The sequence below is a fragment of the Stomoxys calcitrans genome, chromosome 1, assembly GCF_963082655.1.
Source record: "Stomoxys calcitrans chromosome 1, idStoCalc2.1, whole genome shotgun sequence".
Taxonomy (NCBI): Eukaryota; Metazoa; Arthropoda; class Insecta; order Diptera; family Muscidae; genus Stomoxys; species Stomoxys calcitrans.
The window spans coordinates 32603373-32629863 of record NC_081552.1 but is presented as its reverse complement, the minus strand read 5'-3'; the positions used below and the strand labels follow the sequence as shown (position 1 = coordinate 32629863).

At 33.0% G+C, this 26491-nt stretch overlaps 1 protein-coding gene across 2 annotated transcripts in view; it reads right to left on the bottom strand.

Moving 5' to 3' along the window:
- The window catches only part of LOC106094438 (transcription factor GAGA), a 70863-nt gene that overhangs the window by 30872 nt on the left and 13500 nt on the right, over window positions 1–26491 (bottom strand). For both annotated transcript variants that reach the window (XM_059361255.1, XM_059361254.1), the window contains exons 2-5: window positions 14980–15216; window positions 14679–14901; window positions 14311–14610; window positions 12996–13133 (exon numbers count right to left, since the gene is read on the bottom strand). In XM_059361255.1, the coding sequence (XP_059217238.1) occupies window positions 12996–13133; window positions 14311–14610; window positions 14679–14901; window positions 14980–15216 (898 nt within the window). The remainder of the gene's footprint in view (window positions 1–12995; window positions 13134–14310; window positions 14611–14678; window positions 14902–14979; window positions 15217–26491) is intronic.

Sequence of the window (26491 nt, the reverse complement as noted above, 5' to 3'; positions counted from 1 at the left end):
ATAAAACGGCATACCTTTTAATCGCCTGTTTGTCTATCTCGAAACTAATTTTTCGCTTAGCTCAAGAGTTTCTTTAAACTACAATTCGAGCAAAAGGGGAAGAATTTCGATTTATAAACAGATTCATCAAAGTCAAGAGCTAATAACTCATCGAAAATAATATTAAAATCCGTCTATACAGACGAATATACATCGACGAACAGGCTATACGGTTTTTATGACTTTGACATGTGATCCAAGGTCACCATGGGGACACACATCCTGCACGTTGGCATCAATCCTAGCTCTGTAGGAGTTAAGACGGCTGCATCTGCCGAATCGTAAATGAGCCATAACTACTCTGGTTTGCCGAAGAAGGTCAATTTCTTTAGGTGCAATGGGTGGCGGTCAGTCTCCAAGGACAACATTCGACTCGTAGCTTTTCCCCACATCTGCTGCCGTGTCTGCATGAATATTGTCCAGACCCGCTGGATATGCCGCTATTTACAGGTCTCCCTTGCAGCGCAGAACCCCTCGCCCTAGATCATAAAGATCCACCTTGAGGCTTTTGGGCGGTGGATACTTGTCCAAAAGATGATGATTTGGACTGCGATAACAGACCAGAAGGTATTGCTCGCCACGTGGGAATTGAGGAGATAGCACGACGAGCGAAATTCTGACAAATCTGAATATTATTCGTCACATAGCGGACGAGGCCACACTGGCGCTGCATAACTTAGCACTGACCGGCCAATTGTTTTGACCCTGTTGTTATCGTTTTTTATTGCACTTATTCTTCATCGCTGTTCTCCCTCTATGCTACCGAGGTGTAATAAAGTACAGATTTAATTAAGCACGTGTTTTGTTAATTTTTCAAGTCTGCTGGGACACATGCTCTCAATTTCCGATCTGGGTGATCATAAAAACGTAACTCATAAACCAGAAGGAATTGTTCCGACAGGGGAACCCATTAAATCTTCTGGCGGTAAGGTATGAGTGAACCACAGGCCCAGTTTTACTGGTTTATACATACCAAGTATAAACACTTGGCTGGTTGTGGACCTTTCTCCCTATTGTTTCTCCTTTTTCTTTCTCTCATCTCAAAGTTTTATAACTTGTGTGACGCTAAGCGACGCCAATTTGTAGAGAATTTTTACATGAATACGTCACAAATGTTGTCAGCACTAGTGAGGAGAAAGCTACCGCTGCACCGTAGGAGAAAATAAAAAAAAAAAAAAAACAAGTAAAAGCGTGCTAAGTTCGGCCGGACCGAATCTTATATACCCTCCACCATGGATCGCATTTGTCGAGTTCTTTTCCCGGCATCTCTTCTTAGGCAAAACAGGATATAAGAAAAGATTTGCTCTGCTATTCGAGCGATATCAAGATATGGTCCGGTTTGGACCACAATTAAATTACATGTGGGAGACCTGTGTAAAATGTCAGCCAATTCGAATAAGAATTGCGGCCTTTGGGGGCTCAAGAAGTAAAATAGAGAGATCGATTTATATGGGAGCTGTATCGGGCTATAGACCGATTCAGACCATAATAAATACATATGTTGATGGTCATGAGAGAATCTGTCGTACAAAATTTCATTCCAATCGGACAAGAATTGCGCCCTCTAGAAGCTCAAGAACTCAAGACCCCAGATCTGTTTATATGACAGCTATATCAGGTTATGGACCGATTTGAACCATACTTGGCACAGTTGTTGGATATCATACCAAAATACTTCGTGCAAAAATTCATTCAAATCGGATAAGAATTGCGCCCTCTACAGGCTCAAGAAGTCAAGATCCCAGATCGGTTTCTATGACAGCTATATCAGGTTATGAACCGATTTGAACCATACTTGGCACAGTTGTTGGATATCATAACAAAACACGTCGTGCCAAAATTCATTCCAATCGGATAAGAATTGCGACCTCTAGAAGCTCAAGAAGTCAAGACCCAAGATCGGTTTATATGACAGCTATATCAGGTTATAGACCGATTTGAACCATACTTGGCACAGTTGTTGGATATCATAACAAAACACATCGTGCAAAATTTAATTCCAATCGGACAAGAATTGCACACTCTAGAAGCTCAAGAAGTCAAGACCCAAGATCGGTTTATATGGCAGCTATATCAGGTTAAGGACCGATTTGAACCATACTTGGCACAGTTGTTGGATATCATAACAAAACACGTCGTGCAAAATTTCATTCCAATCGGATAAAAATTGCGCACTCTAGAGACTCAAGAAGTCAAGACCCAAGATCGGTTTATATGGCAGCTATATCAAAACATGGACCGATATGGCCCAACCGACCTACACTAATAAAAAGTATTTGTGCAAAATTTCAAGCGGCTAGCTTTACTCTTTCGGAAGTTAGCGTGCTTTCGACAGACAGACGGACGGACGGCTGTAATTTTGCACTTTGTGTTTTGGTATCACTTCCAACATTTGTGCTTAGTATGGTCCAAATCGGTTCATAACCCGATATAATTGCCATATAAACTGATCTTGGGTCTTGACTTCTTGAGCCTCTAGAGGGCGCAATTCGTATCCGATTTGGCTGTAATTTTGTACGTGGTGTTTTGGTATCACTTCCAACATTTGTGCTAAGTATGCTCCAAATCGGTTCATAACCCATATAAACCGATCTTGGGTCTTGACTTCTTGAGCCTCTAGAGGGAGCAATTCTTATCCGATTTTTGGCTGTAATTTTGCACATGGTGTTTTGGTGTCACTTTCAACATTTGTGATAAGTATGGCGCAATTTGGTACATAACCTGATATAGCTGCCATTAAACTGATCTGGGAGCTTGACTTCTTAAGCCTCTAGAGAGCGCAATTCTCATCCGATTTGGCACAAATTTTATACAACGGCTTCTCCCATGGCCTTCAACATACGTGAGCAATATGGTCTGAATCGATCTATAGCTTGATACAGCTCCCATATAAAGCGATCTCCCGATTTTGCTTCTTGAGCCCCGAATTGGACTATAACTTGATATTATGGGGTGCCCAAAAAGTAATTGCGGATTTTTCATATAGTCGGCGTTGACAAATTTTTTCACAGCTTGTGACTCTGCTATTGCACTCTTTCTTCTGTCAGTTATCAGCTGTTACTTTTAGCTTGCTTTAGAAAAAAAAGTGTAAAAAAAAGTATATTTGATTAAAGTTCATTCTAAGTTTTATTAAAAATGCATTTACTTTCTATTAAAAAAATCCGCAATTACTTTTTGGGCAACCCATTAGCTCCTCCTCCGTCCTTTGCCTAAAAAAGAGATACTGCGCAAAGAACTCAACAGATCCGAACCTTGATGGAGGGTATATTAGATTCGGCCCGGCCGAACTTGGCACGCTCTTACTTGTTTTTTTTTTTTTTTTTAATTTGCAAATGGCGGAAATTTGTCAACATATCGATAGAAAAAAATAACAATCGATATATAGCCAAAAAATTTAATATCGATAGCATCGATATTTTGCCAGCTCTAGTATAACAGGCACAATTCTAAGAATTTAATCATTTAGTAATTTGTTTATACTCAATGCTCAGAAATCATAACTTGCTTCTTGCTTCTTAAAGGCAGTGGCCAACAATGACATAAAATAATCTTCTTTTAGGTAAGATCTTGAGCACCCAGCCAATCAATGCGGAACTACAAATTCATCTCGAAATCTATCAGCAACAGCAATAGACATTTTATATATGCAATGGAAATGGTGTCATAAGAAGTAGTGCGAATGGAAAACAACAACAACAACAAAAATGTGAGAAATGTATTAAAAATGTAATTTAAAACAAGACATAACAAATTAATTACGTTTAGAATTTTTTGTTCATTTTATGTTCAGGCGAAGTATGTATTTTTTTAAAACAAAACCAAACTTTATCGTGATGAATTTGTAGTTTGAAAAAAAAAAAAAAATGTGTTAAAGAAAAAATTTCTTGAGACGTAATTGGGTCCTTTTTGGTAGAAAAATATTTAAAAATAAATAATAACTACAGAGTCCGGGGAAAAGGGGAAATCATTAAAAGCCAACGGAACCAAAAATTAAAAGTTTAGAAAAAATCCTCTATATTTAACTTAAAACAATACAAACTCATAACAAATAAGGTTTGGTTTTTTCTCTTTCATTATGTCCACTTTATTTATAAAGATGTTTCTTTTGTATTTTGTATGTATATCTACTATGTGTGAGAGGGTTTGTGTATATGTATGTTTAAACGGAAAATTAAGTTTAAAATACAAAACATAAAACTTAGTATAAATAGTAAATAGTTAATTTTTTAAATTATTTTAATTGTAATTTGGGTCTTATTGATATGGTCAAGAGGAAGAGATTTTTAATTAATTTTAAAATTCTTAAATTTTTTTGCTAAAAATTATAACACGATTTTTTTTTTCAATAAATAAACCTTACAGGAAAAGATAAAATTTTGATTTAAAGAATAAATTCTCATAAAATTTTTTGATATCGAATCCCTTTGAATATCATTATAAAACCCTTTGGATTGCCAAAAAAAAAAGTAGATAAATTTTATGTATAAATGTAATAATTTTTTTCTATGCACTTAATGTTAATATACGAAATGTTTTTTTGTTTGTTAGAATTCTTTATACTTCTGATGATTTAAAAACACTTATTGATAGTTTTTTACAAAAATACAATAATTAATAGAAAGATTGGGAGATAATTATCATTGTTGCCAAGTTAATAAGAAATTTTATGGAAGCTAAAGTTCATAGCTTAACCAACCGCACACATTGCACCACTCGCTATTTGTGGGTAGGTGGAGGTGCATTTGGCTAAAGTCGAATACACATAAATTGCACTAAAGACAGCAGGAAAGTGTTATAAGTCGGACCTTATCCTGTTGATTTTGTCAAAAAAAATCAAAAATTTGTTTTAGACATGAAATGCTGACAAATCTCTACAAATATACAACTTTGAATGTCTATAGAAAATAAATCTAAACTATTTTTATAAAACCAAAAATGTTGTTTTTGTTTCTTTAGGAAATATACTTTTGAAGAAATTTTTTGTAAAAAAAAAATTATCCTCATAATTATTTTAAAATATGTTTTTCATTAGACATTTCTTATTTCAATTAAATTCCTAAAGATTTCTTTTACAGAATTTTTTTAAAAAATCCTTTCCATAGAATAAAAAGAAGACATCTTAACATAGAAATTTGTAGAAATTCCTTTCTATAAGAAATATTCAATTGAAATATTGAAAATAAATATATTTTTTAAGAAAATATTTTTAAAATTCTAACGCAACGTTGTTTTATTCCATAAAAACTTTTAATATTGGGTTGCCCAAAAAGTAATTGTCGGTAATATAGTAGTTATACAGTAGGCGTTGACAAATTTTTTCAACGGCTTGTGACTCTGTAATTGCATTCTTTCTTCTGTCAGTTATCAGCTGTTACTTTTAGCTTGCTTTAGAAAAAAACGTGCGCGAAATTTTGTTTACATTTGTTTGTTTGGCGTCAATTTTAATATGGGTGCCACATGTATTGAAAGAAATTCATTTAACAAACCGAATCAACGCTTGTGCATATCGCACCTTAAACGCAATGAATTCGATCCTTTTTTTAAAACGAATCATAACTGGAGATGAAAAATGGATTGTTTACAACAACGTTAGTCGAAAACGATCATGGTCCAGGCATGGTGAACCAGCTCAAACCATGTAAAAGGCTGATATCCACCAAAAGAAGGTTATGCTGTCTGTTTGGTGGGATTGGAAGGGTGGGATATATTTTGAGCTGCTTCCAAGGAACCAAACGATTAATTCGGATGTTTACTGTCAACAAATGGACAAATGGAATACAGCCACCAGACCAGAATTGGTCAATCGTAAAGGTGTCATATTCCGCCAGGACAACGCTAGACCGCACACATCTTTGGTCACTCGCCAAAAACTGAGTGAGCTTGGCTGGGAACTTTTGATGCATCCACCATATAGACCTGACCTTGCACCATCAGACTACCATTTATTTCGATCTTTGCAGAACTCCTTAAAGGGCAAAACTTTCGGCAATGATGAGGCTATAAAATCGCACTTGGTTCAGTTTTTTTGCAGATAAAGGCCAGAAGTTCTATGAGCGTGGAATACTAAATTTCCCAGGAAGATGGCAAAAGGTTATCCAACAAAATGGCAATTACATATTTGATGAAAGTTCATTCTAAGTTTTAAAAAATCCGCAATTACTTTTTAGGCAACCCAATATTTTTTAAGCTTTTTAGTTGAATTATTATTTAAAAAAAAAAAAAAAGTTAAAAGCTTTTAATAATTTTGTTTTTTAATTTCCTGTGTTAAAATTTTCTATTGAAGGAATTAAAAAAAAGCTTTTTTATAGAAAACTTTTTAAAATTTATTTTCTTGGGGAACTCTTTAGAAAAATGTTTTAAAAAAAATCATTATCGTAAATTGTGTTTTTGACAGAAATATTTTTAAAATTTAATTTATATGGAAAAATATTTCCAAATAAGATTATTTATTAGAAACTTTTTTAAAATTCTTTTTTTTTTAATTTTATTAACAATTCCAGCTTTTTATAAATTTTCAATGTTACAAATTGTTTTTCATACAAATTTTTAATGTTTTTTTTTTTTGTTTTTTTTATAGAGAATTGTGTGAAAATTCTTAGCAAGTTTTATTTAAAAAAAATTTAAATCTTTATTTTTTTAAAATTGAAATAATTCAAAATATTTTTTTCATAGAAAATTTTTTAAAATTTGTTTTTATGGGAAAATTTTTTGAAATTTGTTTTAAAAAATTATTTTTCTATTTTTTATTCGACTAATTTTTTTTTTAATTTTCCAGCATTTCATTTCTATAATTACAAATTTTCCTTCTCGATAGATTTTTTTAATTTTTTTTTTTTTTTTTAAAAAAATGTAAAAGTTTTTATACAAAATTTTTCTACAATTCTAGCTGTTTTATTTGTGTGTGTTCTGGGTTTCACTTTTCCCCTAAAATGAACAGCTAACTATCACTTTAATAAGGTTTCAAAATTAAATTTATGGGTCGATTATGAATGGCAACCTTAGTTTAATTGCGTTGTCAGTTGACAAATTTGCATTACGGATGGCAACTTTCAACTGAAGTTGCCATCTATCAGTTGCTAAAAATATGTTTTTTCGGGAACCACTCTTTGTAATTGCTCTGCAGTTTTTTTTAGTAAATAAACGGTGAAATTAAAAGGAATTTTTTTTTGTGTTAAAATTGTTTATTTGTTTGTTAATTACAATTGTTTTGGTCTTTGTAGGCTTCACCATGGTTAAAATCCCCACAAATCAATAATTCTTGATGTTAGAAACACCCAAACCCAATGCAACCAGGGTAGTGCGAGCGCAAAAAAAAATATATTGGGTTGCCCAAAAAGTAATTGCGGAATTTTTAAAAGAAAGTAAATGCATTTTTAATAAAGCTTAGAATGAACTTTAATCAAATATACTTCTTTTACACTTTTTTTTTCTAAAGCAAGCTAAAAGTAACAGCTGATAACTGACAGAAGAAAGAATGCAATTACAGAGTCACAAGCTGTGAAAAAATTTGTCAACGCCGACTATATGAAAAATCCGCAATTACTTTTTGGGCAACCCAATATATAGGCGGCTGCAGATTTGTTGCAAATTAACTTTGATATAAAATCTGTAGGCGAGCTCTAAGGTTGAAAAGATATTGGTTATGAAGCAGCTAAAGAAATCCATTGAGAAAAGAACCAAACGGCGACATAAAATCATATTTTAAACGTTATAAAAAAAATAGTTTAACAGTTCTTTCTTCTAGCATTTTTGGTGGTGGATTCATTATTTGTTTACACATTTGCCTGCTGCGGGACTGCCAAAACACTATTACCGGCATCAAATAACAAAATTTGCCATGCATAATACAAATTTTTATTTTGGTGGCGTTGTCAGACAACCACTCAACTGAACGTTGGTTGTGCTATCCATAATCGATCCATTAATTTTCAATGTTAGAAAATTTTCTTCCATACAAATTCTTAGTGTCTCTTTTTCATAGAAAATTTTTTATTGTAAAAAAAGGTAAAATCTTTTATTTTTTCATTTCCTTTGTAGTAAAATTTTCTATTGAAAAAATTTAAAAAAAAAATATTTTTTTTCATAGAAAATTTTTTAAAATTTAGTCTATGGGATTCGACATTTTTTTCCGACAGATTTTTTTTCTTTAATTTAAGTTTCTACATTTTGTCGACAGAATTTTTTTTTTAGAAATTCAATTCTATGGGAAAATATTTCTAAACAGGATTTTCAGCATTTCATTTCTATAGACAATTTTTTGTTTTCTTCAAAAAAATTTTTTTTTATCTCCATTGTGTTAAAATTCTCTTTTGAAATAATTCAATAAAAAATTTTAACAATATAAAACCTTCTATAAAAAATTACATTTTTTTTTCTTTGAAAATTTATTAGAAAATGTTTGACAGATCATTTTTTCAATTATTTTTTCTATGGAAACATTCTCAAACAAGATTTTTAAGCATTTCATTTCAACAGAAAAAAAATATTTTCGAAAAAAAATTTTTTTTTTTGCATATTTTTAGAAAATTTTCCATAAAAAATTTTTTGCTTTTTAAAAATTTTAATAGGAAAATTTTTGTTAAAAATATTGAGAAAACTTTTTTTTATTACTTTTATTTTTTATTTCCTTCGTTTCCTTTTATCAACATCTAAATCAATTATCGGAGACTACCGTGGCGCAAAGGTTAGCATGTCAGCCCATGACACCGAACGGCCGTGTTCAAATCCCGCTGTGAACATCAACAAAATTTTCAGCGGTTCTTATCCCTTTACTAAAGCTGGCTACATTTGTAAGGTATACTGCCATGTTAAAACTTCTCTACCAAATTGTGTCGCTATGCGGCATGCCGTTCGGACGCGGCATAAAAGAGGTGGCCCTTTATCATTGATCTTAAACTTTAATCGGACTGCACTCATTGATATGAGAGATGTATCTCCTGTTCATTATTAGAATGTTCATGGATAATTTAATAGTAGTAAATCAATTAAGTTTATAATGTAAACAATTTTGAAAAAATTTAGTTTTTGAATAATTTTTGAAACATTCCTTTTATAAGGATTTTAATTAAAAAAATGTATTCCCATAAAAATTTGTTTAATGTTTAATTTCTTTTTTTTTTGTTTAGAAAATATTTTTAGTTCTATAGAAATGTTGTTTTACTTCATAAAAAATTGTATTTAAAAAATCTTTTAAAAAGTCTTTTCCCAAAAAAAAATTTTTTTTAAATATTTATTCCCTGGAAAATTTTTAAAATGTTTAAAAATTTGTTTGCATAGAAATTAAAAAAAAATGTCAATGGAAAATTTAGAATTTTTTTTTCCATAGGAAAAAATATGTTATATAACTATTTAATGCTTCAAAATGTTTTTCAATAGAAATTTAGTAAAATCTTCTTCCCATAAAATGTTTTTTTTTTAGTTTTTTCTTTATTTTATTTAGCTAAATAAAAAACAGTACCCATTCGACATTTCTATGAACCTTAAATTTCAATAACTTTATTCACATAAAGGGTGATTTTTTAAGAGCAATGGGAAAATGTTTCAAGCACGTCAAACTCTTGCTTTTTTTGGCAAAAAAAAAAAGTTGGATATCATCTCACGGTAGCGCGCACCATTCACAGTTACCTTACGATTTGCATCATCTTTGAAGAAGTACGGTCCAATGATGCCACCACCCTATAAACCGCTCCAAACTATGACTTTTTCTGGTAGCATTGGTAACTCTTGCAATGCTTCTGGCTGATCTTCACTCCAAAGTCGACAATTCTGCTCATTTACGTACCCATTGAGCTAAAATAGAGCTCCGTCCATAAGATGAAACAAGCGCGTATGAACTTTCTTAACAGAGCATGCATTTTGATAATAAAATTCAATAATTTGCAAGCGTAGTTCGATGGTAAAACAATCCATGGTTATATATTATAGACCAAACTGAAGATGTTTGACAGTGAAATAAAACACGATACGTGTGTGAGCTGATTAAACCAGTGTTGCCAAATAGCGAAAAGCTAAAAAATCACCCTTTATAAAGATTTTGTATAACTGGCAAAAATAACTCTTGGTTGTAGCGTGCATTAATTAACTTTTTAAGTAACTTGTCATCAATCATATAAATTCATTGTAAAATACATATATATATACAGCAATAATTATAGAACGTTAAAATTTTATTTGAAATTCAAACATTTCATTTGAGTTGGAAAGCATAATACTTTTTCTTAAGTATCGCACTTTCATGGCGTTTGAGCTTCAAATAAACCTTTTTTTACAAAATGTGAATTGCAATTCAAAGAATATTGAGGAAAACTAAGCCATGTTTAGATGTAATTCAAAACAAAAAGAAACTTGAAAACTACAGTTAAATAAAAAAAAGTGCTAAAAACAATAGTAAATAAAAATTGTAAACTGGTTAAAAAGTAAAACAAAATTATATAAAAAAAAATATCTAAAAAAAAAAAATCTCAAAAAAAAATATCTAAAAAGAAAAATATCTAAAAAAAAAATATCTAAAAACAAATATCTAAAAAAAAAAAAATATCTAAAAAAAAATATTTAAAAAAAAAATTAAAAAAAAAAAAAAAAAATATTTAAAAAAAAAATTATCTAAAAAAAAATTATCTAAAAAAAAATATAAAAAAGTAAAAAGGAAATAAATTTAAAAATATATAAAAATAAAAAACAACAGAAAAACAATTAGAAAATATAAAAGAAATAAGAAATAAAAACAATTAAAAAAACAATAAAAAAAGTTAAAAATTAATTAATTAAAAATTATTTAAAAAAAACTAATTATTTTGTTTATTTCTTTTTTTGTATTATTTTCATAGTTAACTATTTCTTTATTTATATTCTTTATTATTTTACAATTTTTTTTTTTATTTTTTTTCCAAATTTTGAATCTCTCACTAACTTATTATTTTTAATTTTTATTATTTCCAATTAATGGTTATTTTTACTTTATGATTATATTTAATTTTAATTATTTTTATTTTTTATCATTTTTAATACTAACACCATAATTTGTATCAATTTAATCATCTATAATTTTTAATTTTTTTCTCTTAACTTTTTATTATTATTTTGAATTTTATAGCTTTCAATTGTTTTCTTATTATTAATTTTATTAATTCTTTTTATTTTGATATGTTTATTATTTGAAATGTTTTATTTTTTTAATTTTTTAATTATTTAATTAATTAATTAATTTAGATAAATAATTATATATTATAAATTTATATCCTTAATTTTCAATTTTCTATTATGTTTAATTGCTTTATTATTTTTAAATTTTTTTATTATTTCTATTTTTTTTATTTTTTTATTTTTTTATTTTTTTTTAATATTTTTAATTTTTTATTATTTTTAATTTTTTTATAATTTATTTTTTTTTTAATTTTTTTATAATTTATTTTTTTTTAATTTTTTTATAATTTATTTTTTTTTTTAATTTTTTTATAATTTATTTTTTTTTTTTAATTTTTTTATAATTTATTTTTTTTTTAATTTTTTTTATTATTTAATTTTTTTTTTGTTATTTTTTTTATTAATTTTAATTTTTTTCATTTTATTTTTTTTATTTGCACAATTTCGTAATGTTACTTTAAAAAAAGAGTTTTTCTTGAATTTATAACTTCTAGCTCTGAGAATGTGGATTTCTCGAAATAACAAAATTAAAAAAAAAATATTAAAATACAAAAAATAAAGAAAAAAATAAAAAAAATAAAATATACAAAAAATAAAGAAAAAAATAAAAAAAATAAAATATACAAAAAAAAATAAAATATACAAAAAAAAATAAAATATACAAAAAAATAATATATACAAAAAAATAATAAAAAAAAAACAATATAAAAATAGAATAAAAATAATAAAAAAAAAACAATATAAAAATAGAATAAAAATAATAAAAAAAAACACATTTTGTGCCTAGTTTCTTCGGTCCTGAAATAATTCATACAATCGGATACTGTCAAGCTACAAAACATAGTGTTTTCTTTTTCTATAACAAATAGAAAAACAAAAAACCTTAAAAAAAACACATCATTGTCGGCATGATAAGTTTTGGTAGTTTTGTTTAGTTAGCTATTGTAGGGCCGGGCCTTATAATTTTATAACTTATATTACTTAATTTAATTAAGTGGATTTATCTTGAAGGGATTTACAAGTAAAATTAAATTAAATTTGTGTGTTTTTTGTTTTAAACTTTAACTTATGGATCGAACTTTTTATACGTATGTACATCATAAAGAAAAGTTAAGCATATACGGGCAGCAGTTAGTTAAGAGAAAAAGAGTTCTCTAAGCCAAACGAACGTTTAGAAAAGAAAAGAAAAGAAAAGAAGTTTGGAAAACCATAAACAAGAATAAGTATGAAGAAAAACAAGGGAATGCATATTGTGTATGTTTTCCAAGCGAGCAGTGTGTTTGTTGTTAGATTGAAAACTGAGAAATGAGAAATGAACGAAAAAAAAAATGTTGCATATTTAAATGTCTATTGATGTTGCTGCTGCTGTTGTTGTTGTTGTTGTTGTTGCCGTTGCTGCTGCTGATAAACTTCTTCGCTTACTATGTGTATGACATTTTGGATTTGACCTTGATTCGCTGCATTAGCCACTTGTTGCGCTGTCGTCGTTGTACCCACTATACAACCACCAGGCGTTGTTGTTATTGTTGTCGTACCACCATTACCACCAGCACCGGGTTCCTGCTTTAGCACCGGCAGTTGGGTTATTGTGTTACCCACAATAATTGGCGCGTTAGCACCCGCAACGCTGGTGGTTGTATTCATGGGTGTCGCATTACTAACCGCTGTGACTAATGCATTGACACTGGTCGCTGTTGTTGAATTATCTAAAATACCACTGTTATCGCTGGTCATTGTTGTTGAGGCTAACATGGCGGCGGTGCCATTAATGTTTTCACTAGATCCACTTAGATCACCACTCATGCCCGACTTACTTTTCTTATCCTTTTTCACACCGGGTTTGGCAAAATGTCTCAGCTCCAAGTGACGACGCAAGTTGCGCGATTGTCGTATGACAGCATAGCAGATCGGGCAGGTGGCCGGTTGTTCCGATTGTGAGCGTGATCGGGGTTCTGCGAAAGAGAAGAAGATATAAAATACATTGTTTTGAATACAAACAGAAATCTAAGCGGTACCAGATAATTCCCCTTGGCTAAAAGGAAAGGCAAAGATTTCAATAAAAAAAAACTAAAAAAAATTGTCTGGTAATGCGGCACATTTACCATGGTGATAACCTAAAGTGGCCTCGCCATAATTAAGATGCGCAGGATTATGTAATGTGGAATTGAGCAGGGAAAGCATTCTGTTTGCCATCCACTTGGGTATTTCGAGATGCAATGAATTTGTCAGAATTCCCCAGTTGTTTATAACTTTCAACCATGGGTCGAAAACCTAAGGACAGCAACAAAGTCCTAAAATTTTGAAAATAATAAAACATCAGACTAACGGCTTTGGTACAGGCACAACCTCATAGAGTGAAGATTCAGTTACAGATTGTGTTATATCCGATTGATTGTAGCGGTGACGAGGATACCTCCGAACTAATCCCTGACGAAACCTTAGCAGATGATGTTATCGTCGATGTTATCGTCCAAAAAATATCTAGGCACCAGAAGCTGACGTGTTGCCACTTGAGTTTTTTAATGCACTAGATGAGAAGCGTATAAGGCAGCAGCAGTCGATGTGTTGCCAGCTAAACTAACCGACGTTCTGATAAGGTGTGTGCCGAAGATTATCGGTACAATATGGGCAGAAGTTCTGAAAAAAACCAAAAATACGTCCACCCCTTTCATTTATTTATTTTTATTTACCAATTTCCTAATATTAAGCCATACGGTCACTTTATACAATTATAGAGGAACTGTACATTTGTCAATTGCCGGAGCGCTTTCGTCAGTTGAAAAAGTTTTAAGGTACATAAAGCCTAAAACTGGTAAGACTTTGCAAGACGACATTAACTTGCATTCGATTTCGATCTCATTGACATCATGGGTCGATAACAACGATTCTTTACTACTGCCTTTGTAAACATTTAGAAAGTATACACAAAATTAGGTTTGGCAGACAAAACCAAGTTATTAGAATCAAGTCCAAGGCGCCAACCAAACCAATCCAAAATTGAACGATAATCTCATGAGCATCATTAAACTCTGAATGTTTATAACTTCATTCCTCTATAGTCAGCGTTATTATCTACCTAGGTGCCGTCTTTTGCATTTGGAAAATTCGAGGTAGGTCATATGTACTTACTCTCTCCACTTAAGTTCTTGCTTCGTTTGCTCGATTTGCCCGGCGTTGAAATGCTTATCTCTCCACTGGTATTGGGGTCCATAACGATTGTCTCAACCTTGGTACCTTCACTCTTTATAATCGGTGTAGAGGTAATCATTTGGTTGTCATTGCCATTCTCAATTTGTTGTTGCTGCTGTTGTTGAACCTGTTGTTGGTGATGCTGCTGGGTCGTTTGAACAGTAGTTGTAGGATGAGAAGTGGTTGGGGTGCTTATAATCGTTTCCATGCCATCAACTTTAGTGATCTTGGGAGCCGTGGCTATATGAAGTAAATAAAAGGAATTAAAAATTCAATTATTCGTCACTTTTTGCTATTACTAAACTTACGTGACATTTTCTTAACTCTGGGTTTACGTTTTCTCGCCGGCAAATATTGTTGAATAACATCCTTGGTCGCATCAGTGGTCACAATGGTTTGTTGTCCGGTAGCTTGATTGGTCTGTGTGGTGGTCTGTAGAATTTGTCCAGCTTGATGTATGTCGTCGACCACTTGAGCATGTACAGTTTGTTGAGGGGCCGTGGCTATGGTAGCTATCAATTGTTCTTGTTCCTATAAATTAGAACATTTTAAACGTTCCAAGTGAATGCTTTCTTTATATACAATATATATTGCTCATTTTAAACTCACATGATGGTGTTGGGGTATCATATGTTGCAATTGTATCGAATGTGTTGTATAGTCGTCCTTGGTAACGGTTTGAGGGGCCAATCCTTGAATATTCAAACATTGAGCCGCCTGCAACAGGGAGGGCAATTGTGCATGATCCACGCTAACCTCACCGCGGTAGACAAACTCCAATAGGGCCTCCAAATCATTGGCATTTACGCCGGCCAACATAACCACGGGATGTTTGCAGGGCGTGTTCTGAAATGGAAACCCGAGAAAAGATGTATTAGAACAGTCGAAAACAAAACACTAATGAATTAAAAGTAAAACATTAATAAAAAAAAAGGTAATTTTGGACATTTATAAATCTGTTGAGAGAGAGCTATAAGTTATCTAAAAATTACGAAAACCTTAATAACTGTAACATTTTAACCGTTATTTGACATCTCAGTAGAACAATATCGTTTTCCATTCTTATAAGTAATTAGTGGACCAAACGTAACGTATTGTTGCGATATTTCAATTACGTTATGTTCATTGCATGGGAGGTAGAATCAAGTGAGAACAAAACAACGTTTCAATACAAGTGTTATAATATGATTCATTAAGGCGCTATCACATTATATGTTCTTGTCTTATGACATGTCGCTTTTTATATATTGTATTATTTGTATTTCATAGTGTGTCAAAATTTCCAATCTACGATTCATCATGTTTGCTATCACACTAGTATGCTTTTTTGTATGACATAACTTGAAAATTTGATCAAATATAAGTATTTTAAGCGTATTTTTAGGGGGGAGGGGGCCCGCTGGGTACTTGGACCTAAGTTTTAATACCATATTCGTTTTCTGGTCTCTAATACCTTTCATTTGATACCTTATTGTGCCCATCGGACCATATTGGGATCAGGGTGGCGTTTTTGGGGTAGGGATGAGGGTCCCCCTCCACCCGATATCTAACAATTATATAGTCTATGATTCCTTTTAGACAAACGTACACAATCTATGAAAATTTTAAGAAAACCGGTTCAGCCAAGTATCATATAGTCACAATGGGTCTAATGGCGTTTTTGAGGGGTGGCGTGATCCCCTATATTTCCATCAGATTTTGTATGCCAGATTCGAAATCTACTCCCAAATACCTTTCATTTGAGCCCCATATTAAATTAAGGGGGAGGGTCCCGGGGAGGGTCCCTCCCCCTTCCGATGCCCAAAAATTATATAGCCTATAGTTCCTTCTAGACCAACCTAAATATTCCCAAACTTTTCCCAAATACCTTTCAATTGAGTCCCATATTGTCATGATCGTCAAATAAACCTATTTTAGGGCGTTTTGGGGCTGGGGCGGCCCCCAGATACTTGGACCCAACTTTTATTATGAAATTAGTACTCTTCTCTTGAATACCTTTCATTTGAATCCCATATTGTCTCGAGCGGTCCACCTCCGATATCAAAAAATTATATAGCCTAAGTTTCCTTCCGGACCAACCTACACAATCCGTGAAACCGGAACAAACAAACAAAGCGACAAACACAAATTTAATTTTATATATAAGATTTATTTTTTTGTTTTAACTCGGTTTTTATTTTTTGACATTACTCAAGGTTGTGTTTATTTAGCACAATTTAGGCTCACATGCATGCACATGAATGACTCGTTTTTGTGGCAAAAGAGTCATTTTGCCTTATGAATTGGAAAGGAAAAACGAGTCGTTTGCTGAAAACAGCTTTGGCCTTAACATAGTATATGTCTACATTCTCGTTTCTACTCGTTTTGCTTATTTCGTTTTAAAGAACATCTCAACCGTGCACACTAGTTGAAATGTTTTGGAAATTGCATTTTTTTCACACTCCAACACAAATGTTATGATGCACTATTGTTATGAATTATGTTGCCTTGCTATATCTGTAAAATTTGTTTTTTTTTTTTAGAAAAAATTAAGTTTTTATTTGTTGAAATTATTCAGGGCTGTGTTTATTTAGCACAATTTAGGCACTTTTTTAAGCTCGCATGCTTTGAATGACTCGTTTTTGTGGCAAACTAGTCGTTTTGCCTTATGAATCGGAAAAGAAAAACGAGTCGTTTTCAGATCATTATATAGGAAGAACGAGTAGTTTGCTCGAAACAGCTTTAGTCTGAACAGAGCTGTTATTTGTTTATTCAGAGCTGTGTTTATTAAGCACAATTTAGGCATTTATTTGGGCTCACATGCTTTAATTGAATCGTTTTTGTGGCAAACGTGTCGTTTTGGCCTTATAAATTGTAAAGGGGAAAAACGAGTAGTTTGCTCAAAACTGCTTTAGTCTGAAAAGAGTATAATATCATGTCTACATTGATTCGTTTTGAAAAACATCTCAACCGATCACACTAGTTGAGATGTTTTAAAAATTTCAATTTTTCAAACTCCAACATAAATGTTATGATGCACTCTTGTTAAGTTTTTTTTGTTCCTGCTGTATCTGTAAAATTTTGTTGATTTTATAAATTTTTTTTGGAAAAAATTTAATTTTAATTTTTGACATTATACAGGGCTGTGTTAATTTAGCACAATATAGGCATTCATTTGGGCTCACATGCTTTGAATGATTCGTTTTTGTGGCAAACGAGTCGTTTTGCCCGTATAAATTGTAAAGAAAAAACTAGTCGTTTTCAGAGCGTTATAAAGGGGAAATGAGTCGTTTGTTCGGATCTCAATGTTCACACTAGTTGAGATGTTTTGGAAATTGCATTTTGTCACACTTCAACATAAATGTTATGATGCACTATTGTTATGAATTAAGTTGTCTCTTTGAGCTATACAATTTTGTTTACCTTTTTTGGAAAAATTAATTTTTATTTTTTGACATTATTCAGGGCTGTGTTTGTTTAGCACAATTTCGGCATTTATTTGGGCTCACATGCTTTGAATGGCTCGTTGGCAAACGACCCGTTTTACCTTTATAAATTGCTTGATCGGAACATAGTATAAAAAAAATTATAAAATAAACAAGATTGACATAGCCTAATGCTATGTCTATATTGACTCGTTTAGCTTATGTCGTTTTAAAAAACATCCCAACCATTCTCACTAGTTGAGAAGATGTCGTTTTGAAAAACATCTCAACCATTCACACTAGTTGAGAAGTTTTGGAAATTGGATTTTGTCACACTCCAACGTAAATGATATGATGCACAGTTGTTAAGATTTATTTTTTCTTGCTTATCTGTAAAATTTTGTTTAATACATTTTTATTTTTTTTTTTTTTTTGGAAGGAAATAGATTTTTGTGACATTCAGGGCAATTTAGCAATTTACAGCGGTCAAAAAAAGTATTCATCATTCAATGTTTTTTTTAATAAGTCTACAAAAGACAATTGGAATAAAAACATATTAAACTAATGATGCAGTAGTGCTTGTGTGATATATATGTACACAATTTCATTGTTTTTAAAGAAAAAAATAGTATTTATTGCAACAAAAAGGGCCATTTTACAGCTGAACACAAAAAATTAAACAAAAAAAGTATTCATCATTGCAAAAAAACAAAAAAATAAATAACATAATTTAAAAAAATTAATACTTTGTTATTCGACCACCGCGTCTTATAACTTCTTTTAAACGGTTTGACATCGATTGGACTAATTTAGCGGTTATATTTTGGTCTATATTAGTCCATTCCTCCATTATCACCTGCTGCATTTGACTCTTGCTCGAAAAATTGCGCGTTCTCAATTTGCGTTCGAGATGTTCCCAAAGATGTTCAATTGGGTTCAAGTCGGGACTTTGAGGAGGAGTTTTAATGACTTTGGGGCAGTTATACAGCATCCACATCTTGGTATTTAAAGCAGAATGTTTGGGGTCATTATCTTGATAATATTGAAAGTTATTACCAAGCCCAAGTTTTACAGCACTATCTTTTAAATTCCTCTTTAAAATGTCAATGTAATACTTATGATCCATTACTCCATTAATAATTTCAAGATTTCCCGCTCCTGAAGCCGCCATACACCCCCAAACCATTAAACCACCTCCACCATGTTTTACAGTAGCAACTGTGTTTCGTTCTTCAAGCTCTGTATTTGGTTTTCTGTACACTATGACCTTTCCATCGCACCCAAAAAGATTAAACTTGCTCTCGTCTGCAAAAATGACTGTTTTCCAAAATGATTCGGGCTGTTTTACATACATTTTTGCGAAGTTTAGCCTTTTCACTCGGTTTATTTTATTTATAAAGGGCTTCTTACGTGCAGTTCTTCCTCTGTAACTATGCCTTTTGAGTGTATTTCGAATTGTTTGTGTAGTAACTTCCTTCCCTAAATATTCCATAGTGTTTTTACGAAGAATGGTCGCATTTGTCTTCGGAGTTTTCTGAACTTGCCGCACTAGCCAACGCACATCTCCAACTGAAAGTGCTTTTGGTCGACCAGATCTTGGTTTATTGTCAACAGTTTTCGTTTCTGTCCACTTTCTGATGATGGATTGTATAGTAGATCGTGGTCTATTTAATATTTCACTGATAGTTTTTTGAGTTAAACCATTCCTGTGGTGTTTTATTATCAAAACTTTTACCTCATCAGAAACCTCGTTTTGCTTACGACCCATTTTGACAAAAACTATATTTTCAATGAAATTAAATATTTGCTGTCAAGGGCAAAGCCTCCTTTACTAAATAAAACAGAAAAGGGGGATTCCCAAATAATATTTGAATTTGACTTTGATGATAGCACATCAATGATGAATACTTTTTTTGTTCTGTTTTTGGTGTTATTATATAAAATTGCATTTTTTGCGCTAATTAAATTTATTTTTTGAATTTATTTTAAAACATATTACGAAAAATAAACTATTGCATAAAACTGCATTATTTGTTTACTTTAAATTTTCTTCAATTACCCAAAATAAGTGAATTTATTATCAATTTTGCTAATGATGAATACTTTTTTTGACCGCTGTTGCTCACGTGCTTTGAATGACTCCTTTTTGTGGCAAACAAGTCGTATTGCAAAGGAAAGACGACTCGTTTCCAGAGCATTATAAAGGAAAAACAAGACGTTTGTCCAAACATCTTTGGTTTGAACATAGTATAACCAAAATAAATGGAATATGAAAAGCAAAACAAACTACTTATTATATGTTTCGAAAACAAAATTCCTTCGTCAAAAATGAGTGTGCTCTTCTAAAAAACAAACTTTTATAGTTTATAAGAATAATTTTTTTATAAGATTTGTTTTTCGGTAAGCTGTATTCAATTCTGTATCTCAATTCTCTAAATTGTATAACAATAATTTATTTTATTAAAGCTACCATAGTTTAAAATATGTTATTGAATAATTTTCCCCCATAATTAACTGTTAAAATATTTGGAGTTTTGATACATAACCCAAAAAATTTAAAGCAGATGACACATAAGTTGAAAATTAAACTATAAAAACTTAAATTATTTTTGTGCCTAGATTAATAACCTGTTTTTGATGTCTTCGGCACATCTATTATGCATAGAGTCTCAATAAGTTCCTAGCATCTCTTTAAATAGTTATCCTGGAATATCTTTAAAAGGATTTTGTGCCTGACATCACGCACTACGTTCCATAGCTTTCCGCACTTAACATTCGGTTCTCTGTGACATAATTTTAATGTCTCCCCCATAAATGTTCAATGGGATTGACGACAGGAGACTGACCAGGTCAGAGCTTAACCTGAACCCCATTGACCTGAAAACACCCCTTGCCAATTTATTAGTATGTTTCCGGTCATTTTCTTGTTAAGAGTACCAATTTCAGTAGCATATTCCAAGCTGCATAATGTAATATTACAGGATCCAAAGTTATTACATATCCATGATGTTTTAAAGTTTGAACTTATACCGTCCAACGAATCAATTCTTTTGCCCCACCATGTTTGACTGTCTTTTTTTGTAAATTGTGATTTATATTATGTATTTGGCAGGTCAGCAAACGTCTGTCTAGGCCATGATATGTCCTTTGGCGAACTTTAAGCGTGAAATTTTATAAAGAGTGATTTTTAAAAACACACAAAATTCAGAAAATGCTTGAAATCTTCATTTGAATCGATGGTACGGTACATATAAATTAGTGTTAGAAGATTATTTCATGCAAATGTTGACCGTGACTTCGCCTCAAACGATCCATCCGCTTAGTCCAATTTTGGCATTCTCTTTCCAACATTTCGACCGGTATCTCACGAATATTTGCTTCAATGTTGTCTTCCAAGCGTCAATTGAAGCGGACTTTTCTGAATAGACATGAGCTTTAACATAGCCCCACAAAAATATTCTAAAGGCGTTAAATCGCACGATCTAGACGGCCAATTGACTGGTCCTGAATGTAAAATAATATGTTCACCGAACTCGCCCATTGTTACGCGTGTTGTGTGGTATGTGGCGCCGTCTTGTTGAAACCGCATGTCATGCAAGTCAAGCTCTTGCATTTTGGGCAAAAACAAAAGTTGGGTATAATCTCACGGCAACCCTCACCATTCATAGTTACGTTTTGATTCGCATCATATTTGAAGAAGTACGGCCCAATGATGCCACCAACCCATAAACCGCACCAACCTGTAACTTTCTCTAGATGCATGGGTAACTCTTGTAATGCTTCTGGCTAATCTTCACTCCAAATCGACAATCTTGCTTATTGAACCAAAAACGAGCTTCGTCGCTGAATGGCAGAAGCGCGAGATGAACTTTCCTAACAGAGCACGCATTTTGATAATAAAATTCAATAATTTGCAAGCATTATTCGTTTGTAAGACGTTTCATTCGTCCTTAAATTATAGACCAAACTGAAGATGTTTGACAGTGAAACAAAACACGAAACGTGCGTGAGCTGGTTTAACCAGTGTTGCCAAAAAGATACTAGCTAAAAAATCACCCCTTACTTCTGGGTCAGCAATTCTTGAATTTATTGCGAATAAGTAATTTTCCAACAAACGTTTGCGAATAGTAGCACCAATTTTAATTTAATTTGCTATCGTCGTAAATTTGTCTTCTTTGGGGGGTGTTTTTGGGGAGGGGCGGCCCCCCAAAAACTTAGTCCCACATTTGGATATCAGATTCGTATTCTGCTCTCAAGTACCTTTTATTTGAGCACCATATTGCCATGTTAAGTTTTTTTGGGGAAGGGGTAGATCCCCAGAAACTTGGTCCCACATTTAGATATCAAATACGTATTCTACATGCCAATACCTTTCATTTGAGTCCCATATTGCCATGGTCGGCAAATATGTCCGATTTAGGGGTGTTTTGGGGATTGGGGTGGTCCCTCTAACACTTGGTCTGACAATTGGATATTAGATATGTTTTCTTATTCCAAATATATTTATTTGAGTCCCATATTGACGTGATTGGTCTAAATATATATTTGGTAGGTTTTAGGGTGAGCGGTCACCCTATGTATCCCATCCAAAATTTGGATACCGAATTTTTATTTTTAGTGTACTATAAGAGAGCACATAAAATTTCACTTAAATCGCACCAGGGGGAGGGTCCTTCTAAATTCTCTTAGAATATCATGTTGTAATTTGGATGTTGATATACCAACAAGTTTGTCCTATGAAAATATGAGGTGGAAGCACTCATGACATAATTACCAGGTGGAGTACTGTTAACAGCTGAGTACAATATTTTTTTTCGCAAAGTGCACTATCTGTCAAAGAGTTTTGGTTGTGTGTGTGTATTATAGTTAAGAACCACAACACACACAAACAACGAAAAATGGCGCGAACTAGTACCATACTCAAAATCAGAGTTGCCCTAATCACTGATTTTGACAGATTTAGTTGTTGGGCAACTGCCACTACCTGTAAATGAATATATCTTGGTAGCACTCCTATTATTTTTTGACACACGGCAATATGTTGGCAAATCAAAGATTCTTCTAGCGGATGCCTTTTTTTAAATTCCCACACGCCAACCCAACTGCCATAAGATAAGCTGATGCAGCCAATACATACGAACATATAATTGAAAGCACGTGTGCACTGGTTTATTTACATACCAGATACCATAAACATACCGGCATAATTGTCCCACATTTATTTTCCGCCAGTGAAACTCTTCAACGTGAGAGTGTTTGACATTGATTTACAAGCTGGGTCCAAAAAAACAATCGTGTAAATGAAAAAAAAAACGAGAGTAATGGGGCAGAAGAGATCATCTCATTCACCATATGAAAATACACCAGAGGCAGCAGCTGCGGCAAAATCCACAAACACGATGCACCACTTGGCCATAGGCATAAAATAGTGCATTAAAAAAACACAACACCTTTAGAGTAGAGTAGCCAAACCCCATTGACACATGTAGAACTCACGTTTTTAACGCTCACTGCGACGAGACGACAACAGCAAGCAACAAACACATACACACACCTCAAAAAAAAAAACTAAAATTTGAGATAATTATTTTTTATGCTCAGAGTTTTTGGAATTTGAAACGGCCCAAAAGAACGAGAACGAACAAATTATAATGTCAAAATAAACTTACACAAAAATACCAAAATCCAGTAAAGAGGGCCAAAAAACAAAGAGATATATATATCATGAGGGAAAAGGAGGAAAGAAAGTAGAAAGATGCTCTTCATTTTATACCAATCAACCTCACTAGCAAACGCGGAGAACAAGAGATTTTTAGAAAGGTTTATTTTATTACCACACAAAAATGAGGCGACTTAGGCTGAACAGAATCTTGGAAAAGGGAGAAGAATACAACAACAATGAGGTACGTTTAATACTTGTATGCTTGTGTAAATTACTCCCACACACACAGAAGAGCTCAGCAGCAAGTAGTCGCAGTAGTTTGACTAAAGGAGAACATTGCACAGACCGAAGAGTTAATGCGTCAAAGAGTCACACCACACACACACCTATTCATTTATGGGCCTTAAAATAAAAAAAATATAAGAAATGAGGGAAAACCAAAGCGGCACGCGAATGAATGCTCATCATTCCTATGTGTTAACATTACAAAAAGCAACAATAATTTTGAGGTTAATCAACTCTGAGCGGAAGTAAACAAAAGTTTCTCCACGAAAAGAAATTTATGGAGTAGTTGCCTTTGAGTACGAATGAATGAAAGCAGCTTCGCAGAGATGACAGTAACGAAAAGATATGGGTAGCATTGTATTGACAATGGAAATCCATCACATACATGCATTGCATAGCTTTTGCTATGCATGCTAGCCTCTGAATGGATTTGAATTACTCATTTGTTGGGTTTGAGATATAACTGGTGATAGGTGTTTGAAATTTTTTTTATTAAAATGCGGCATTTTTGACTACGTCTACTTTGTTCTTTCTTGCTCTTGAGCCATTGAAATTTCTAAGATTCCAAAAATTGGTGGTCCACAGTACAGGTTGATCTAAGAAAGGGTTGCAGAAGACTTCAACAAGGCGAAAGCAACAAAGGATCTGAATGGACGCTGCAGCTCCGAGGAAGATTCATCCTAGACATATTGGCGACGGAATATATAGTACATTTAGAGATTACACGGAAAATGTCAAGGGAGGAATTATTGGAACTATTGTTAATTAACTGATAACCCTGTACCTGAGACAGCCAGGTACAGGGTCTTTTCTACCTTGCAGGTAAACTTCTATAGAATTGTTCCAGACAGATAACGGCGGGGGCTTTGAGGTGTTCTCTTAAACACTAGTACAGAGCATATTGAGATGATTACCCAATCACTATAGTTTGTGCTAGGGTAGGTTGAAAAAGGGTGTCAGTATGAACATGAAACCGCGTTACCGTTGGAAATTTTCAAATAGTGGCATAAAAGGTGTTATTTGTAAAAAAAAAGTGGATTTTATTTTTTTTTAAAGTTGCATATTTTTTTCGTTTTTATTAAAAAAAAAACAAACAAAAAAGCTAGGAGAGAGCTAGTGATGATGGAATCATCATTATCGGAGAGCTACGATGAACCCAACACCGTTCCTTTGAATTTGTTAATTAGGGAAGATGCTGCCATGGGATTGACCGGGTCTAGCTGGGCAGTTAAAAAAGTGACGCACAGTGGGATTAGAAAAAATTAGTGCAAATTAGTATGTCAATTGTGAATGCATACAGATAGATATCTTCAATGGTAACAAAGTGTTCGTAGCCGCCACGTGACCAAATAGAAAGCTCCCTTAGCCTCACATCAGTGGTCGTAGCAATTTATCAACCACAACAAGTGTACTTTATGTATACGGTGATGGCATGTAAAGCAGTTGTAGTCCTATGCAGCCTTCGAAATGCATGTCGATGGTCGGCGAATGGAAATTGTCCAACGAGAGGAACGGGAGGAGTAGTCCCCCACGCGTCTTGGCTACTGATGAGAGATGGAAGAGCGGTCTGTACGACTCATCCTTGCACGTGTCCTTTTCAAGTTTCAGTAACGGGATCAGACTGCCCATCTTCCAAACATCGGGTACTATAAAAGTGTTCAGATAGGCTGAGGACAGTTGTAAGGTAATCGATTCCAGGCAGATCCAGATTCTTCAGCATCAGTGTAGAGATTCTGTTTGGAACCAGCGCCTTGCGCAACTTGGCGCCACGAATGACATTCGTAGCTTCGTGCATGGTTGTTGTTTTTGTAGCAGTGTGTTGTACACTGAAAGAGTCCATCGGGCCAATGCGGTACGTACAACAGGCTGCCATGGCATTGCACGGTTATTTGTGAACGCTTTCCAGCAGCATGGAGATCACAGAAATAGGAATGTCTCCCTTTCCAGCCTTTTCACTCACGGCTTAATACATTGACGTTTATCTAAGGAAGATACCTTATAAGTATCGCCAGCATTTTTTATTTAAAAAAAAATTGTTTTCCAAGTAAGCAAATAAGCAAAAACTAACCAAAACAAAGATCAGCTGTTTTTCTGCAAATTTTCACTGGAAGTCATTCACGTACTTTTCGTTGCAAATATTTTAAAGAAAGTAAATTTTTACTGGAAATGTACCCGAACAGACCTATGCGATTTGTTGGACGACAAACAATAGATAATCGCTACATAGTTGTATTTTAAAACAAGTGGCACAAATAGTTGGAAAAGTGGCGCAAATATGTTATAAGTATGGCATTTAGTATCAAAATAATAAAGTGGCACACAAATGGCATTGTCCAAAAAAAAATTGTCAAATTTGATACTAAAGTAGCACAACGGTAAAGCTTACATATACCTAAGCCAGTAATCGGCTTCTTGTGCGCTCTAAATACTAAAAAGTAAAGTCGAAAAAGAAAATCGAAGTCAGAAATTAGTTTCTACTTACAAAATCCCTAATTTATTCCATACCACGCCCCTAAGTTGGTTCATGTCTGGTATTGAGTCCCACGTAAGTACTGATGTCTGTTAGCAACGAAAGCCGGGCAATGGCATAGGAAATGCTCCAACTTCTCTTCAGTTTCCTCACATGCTATAACTTGCCGCACAGATTTTGCATTAGTGAGCTTGTAGTCCTTTGTTTCCTGTTATACCATATTACCTCAGGCAGTCTAAAACAGATCTCAGCGCCTGGGTTTCCATGTTAACTCCTAGGCCCATTCTGTCCTCTAGCTTT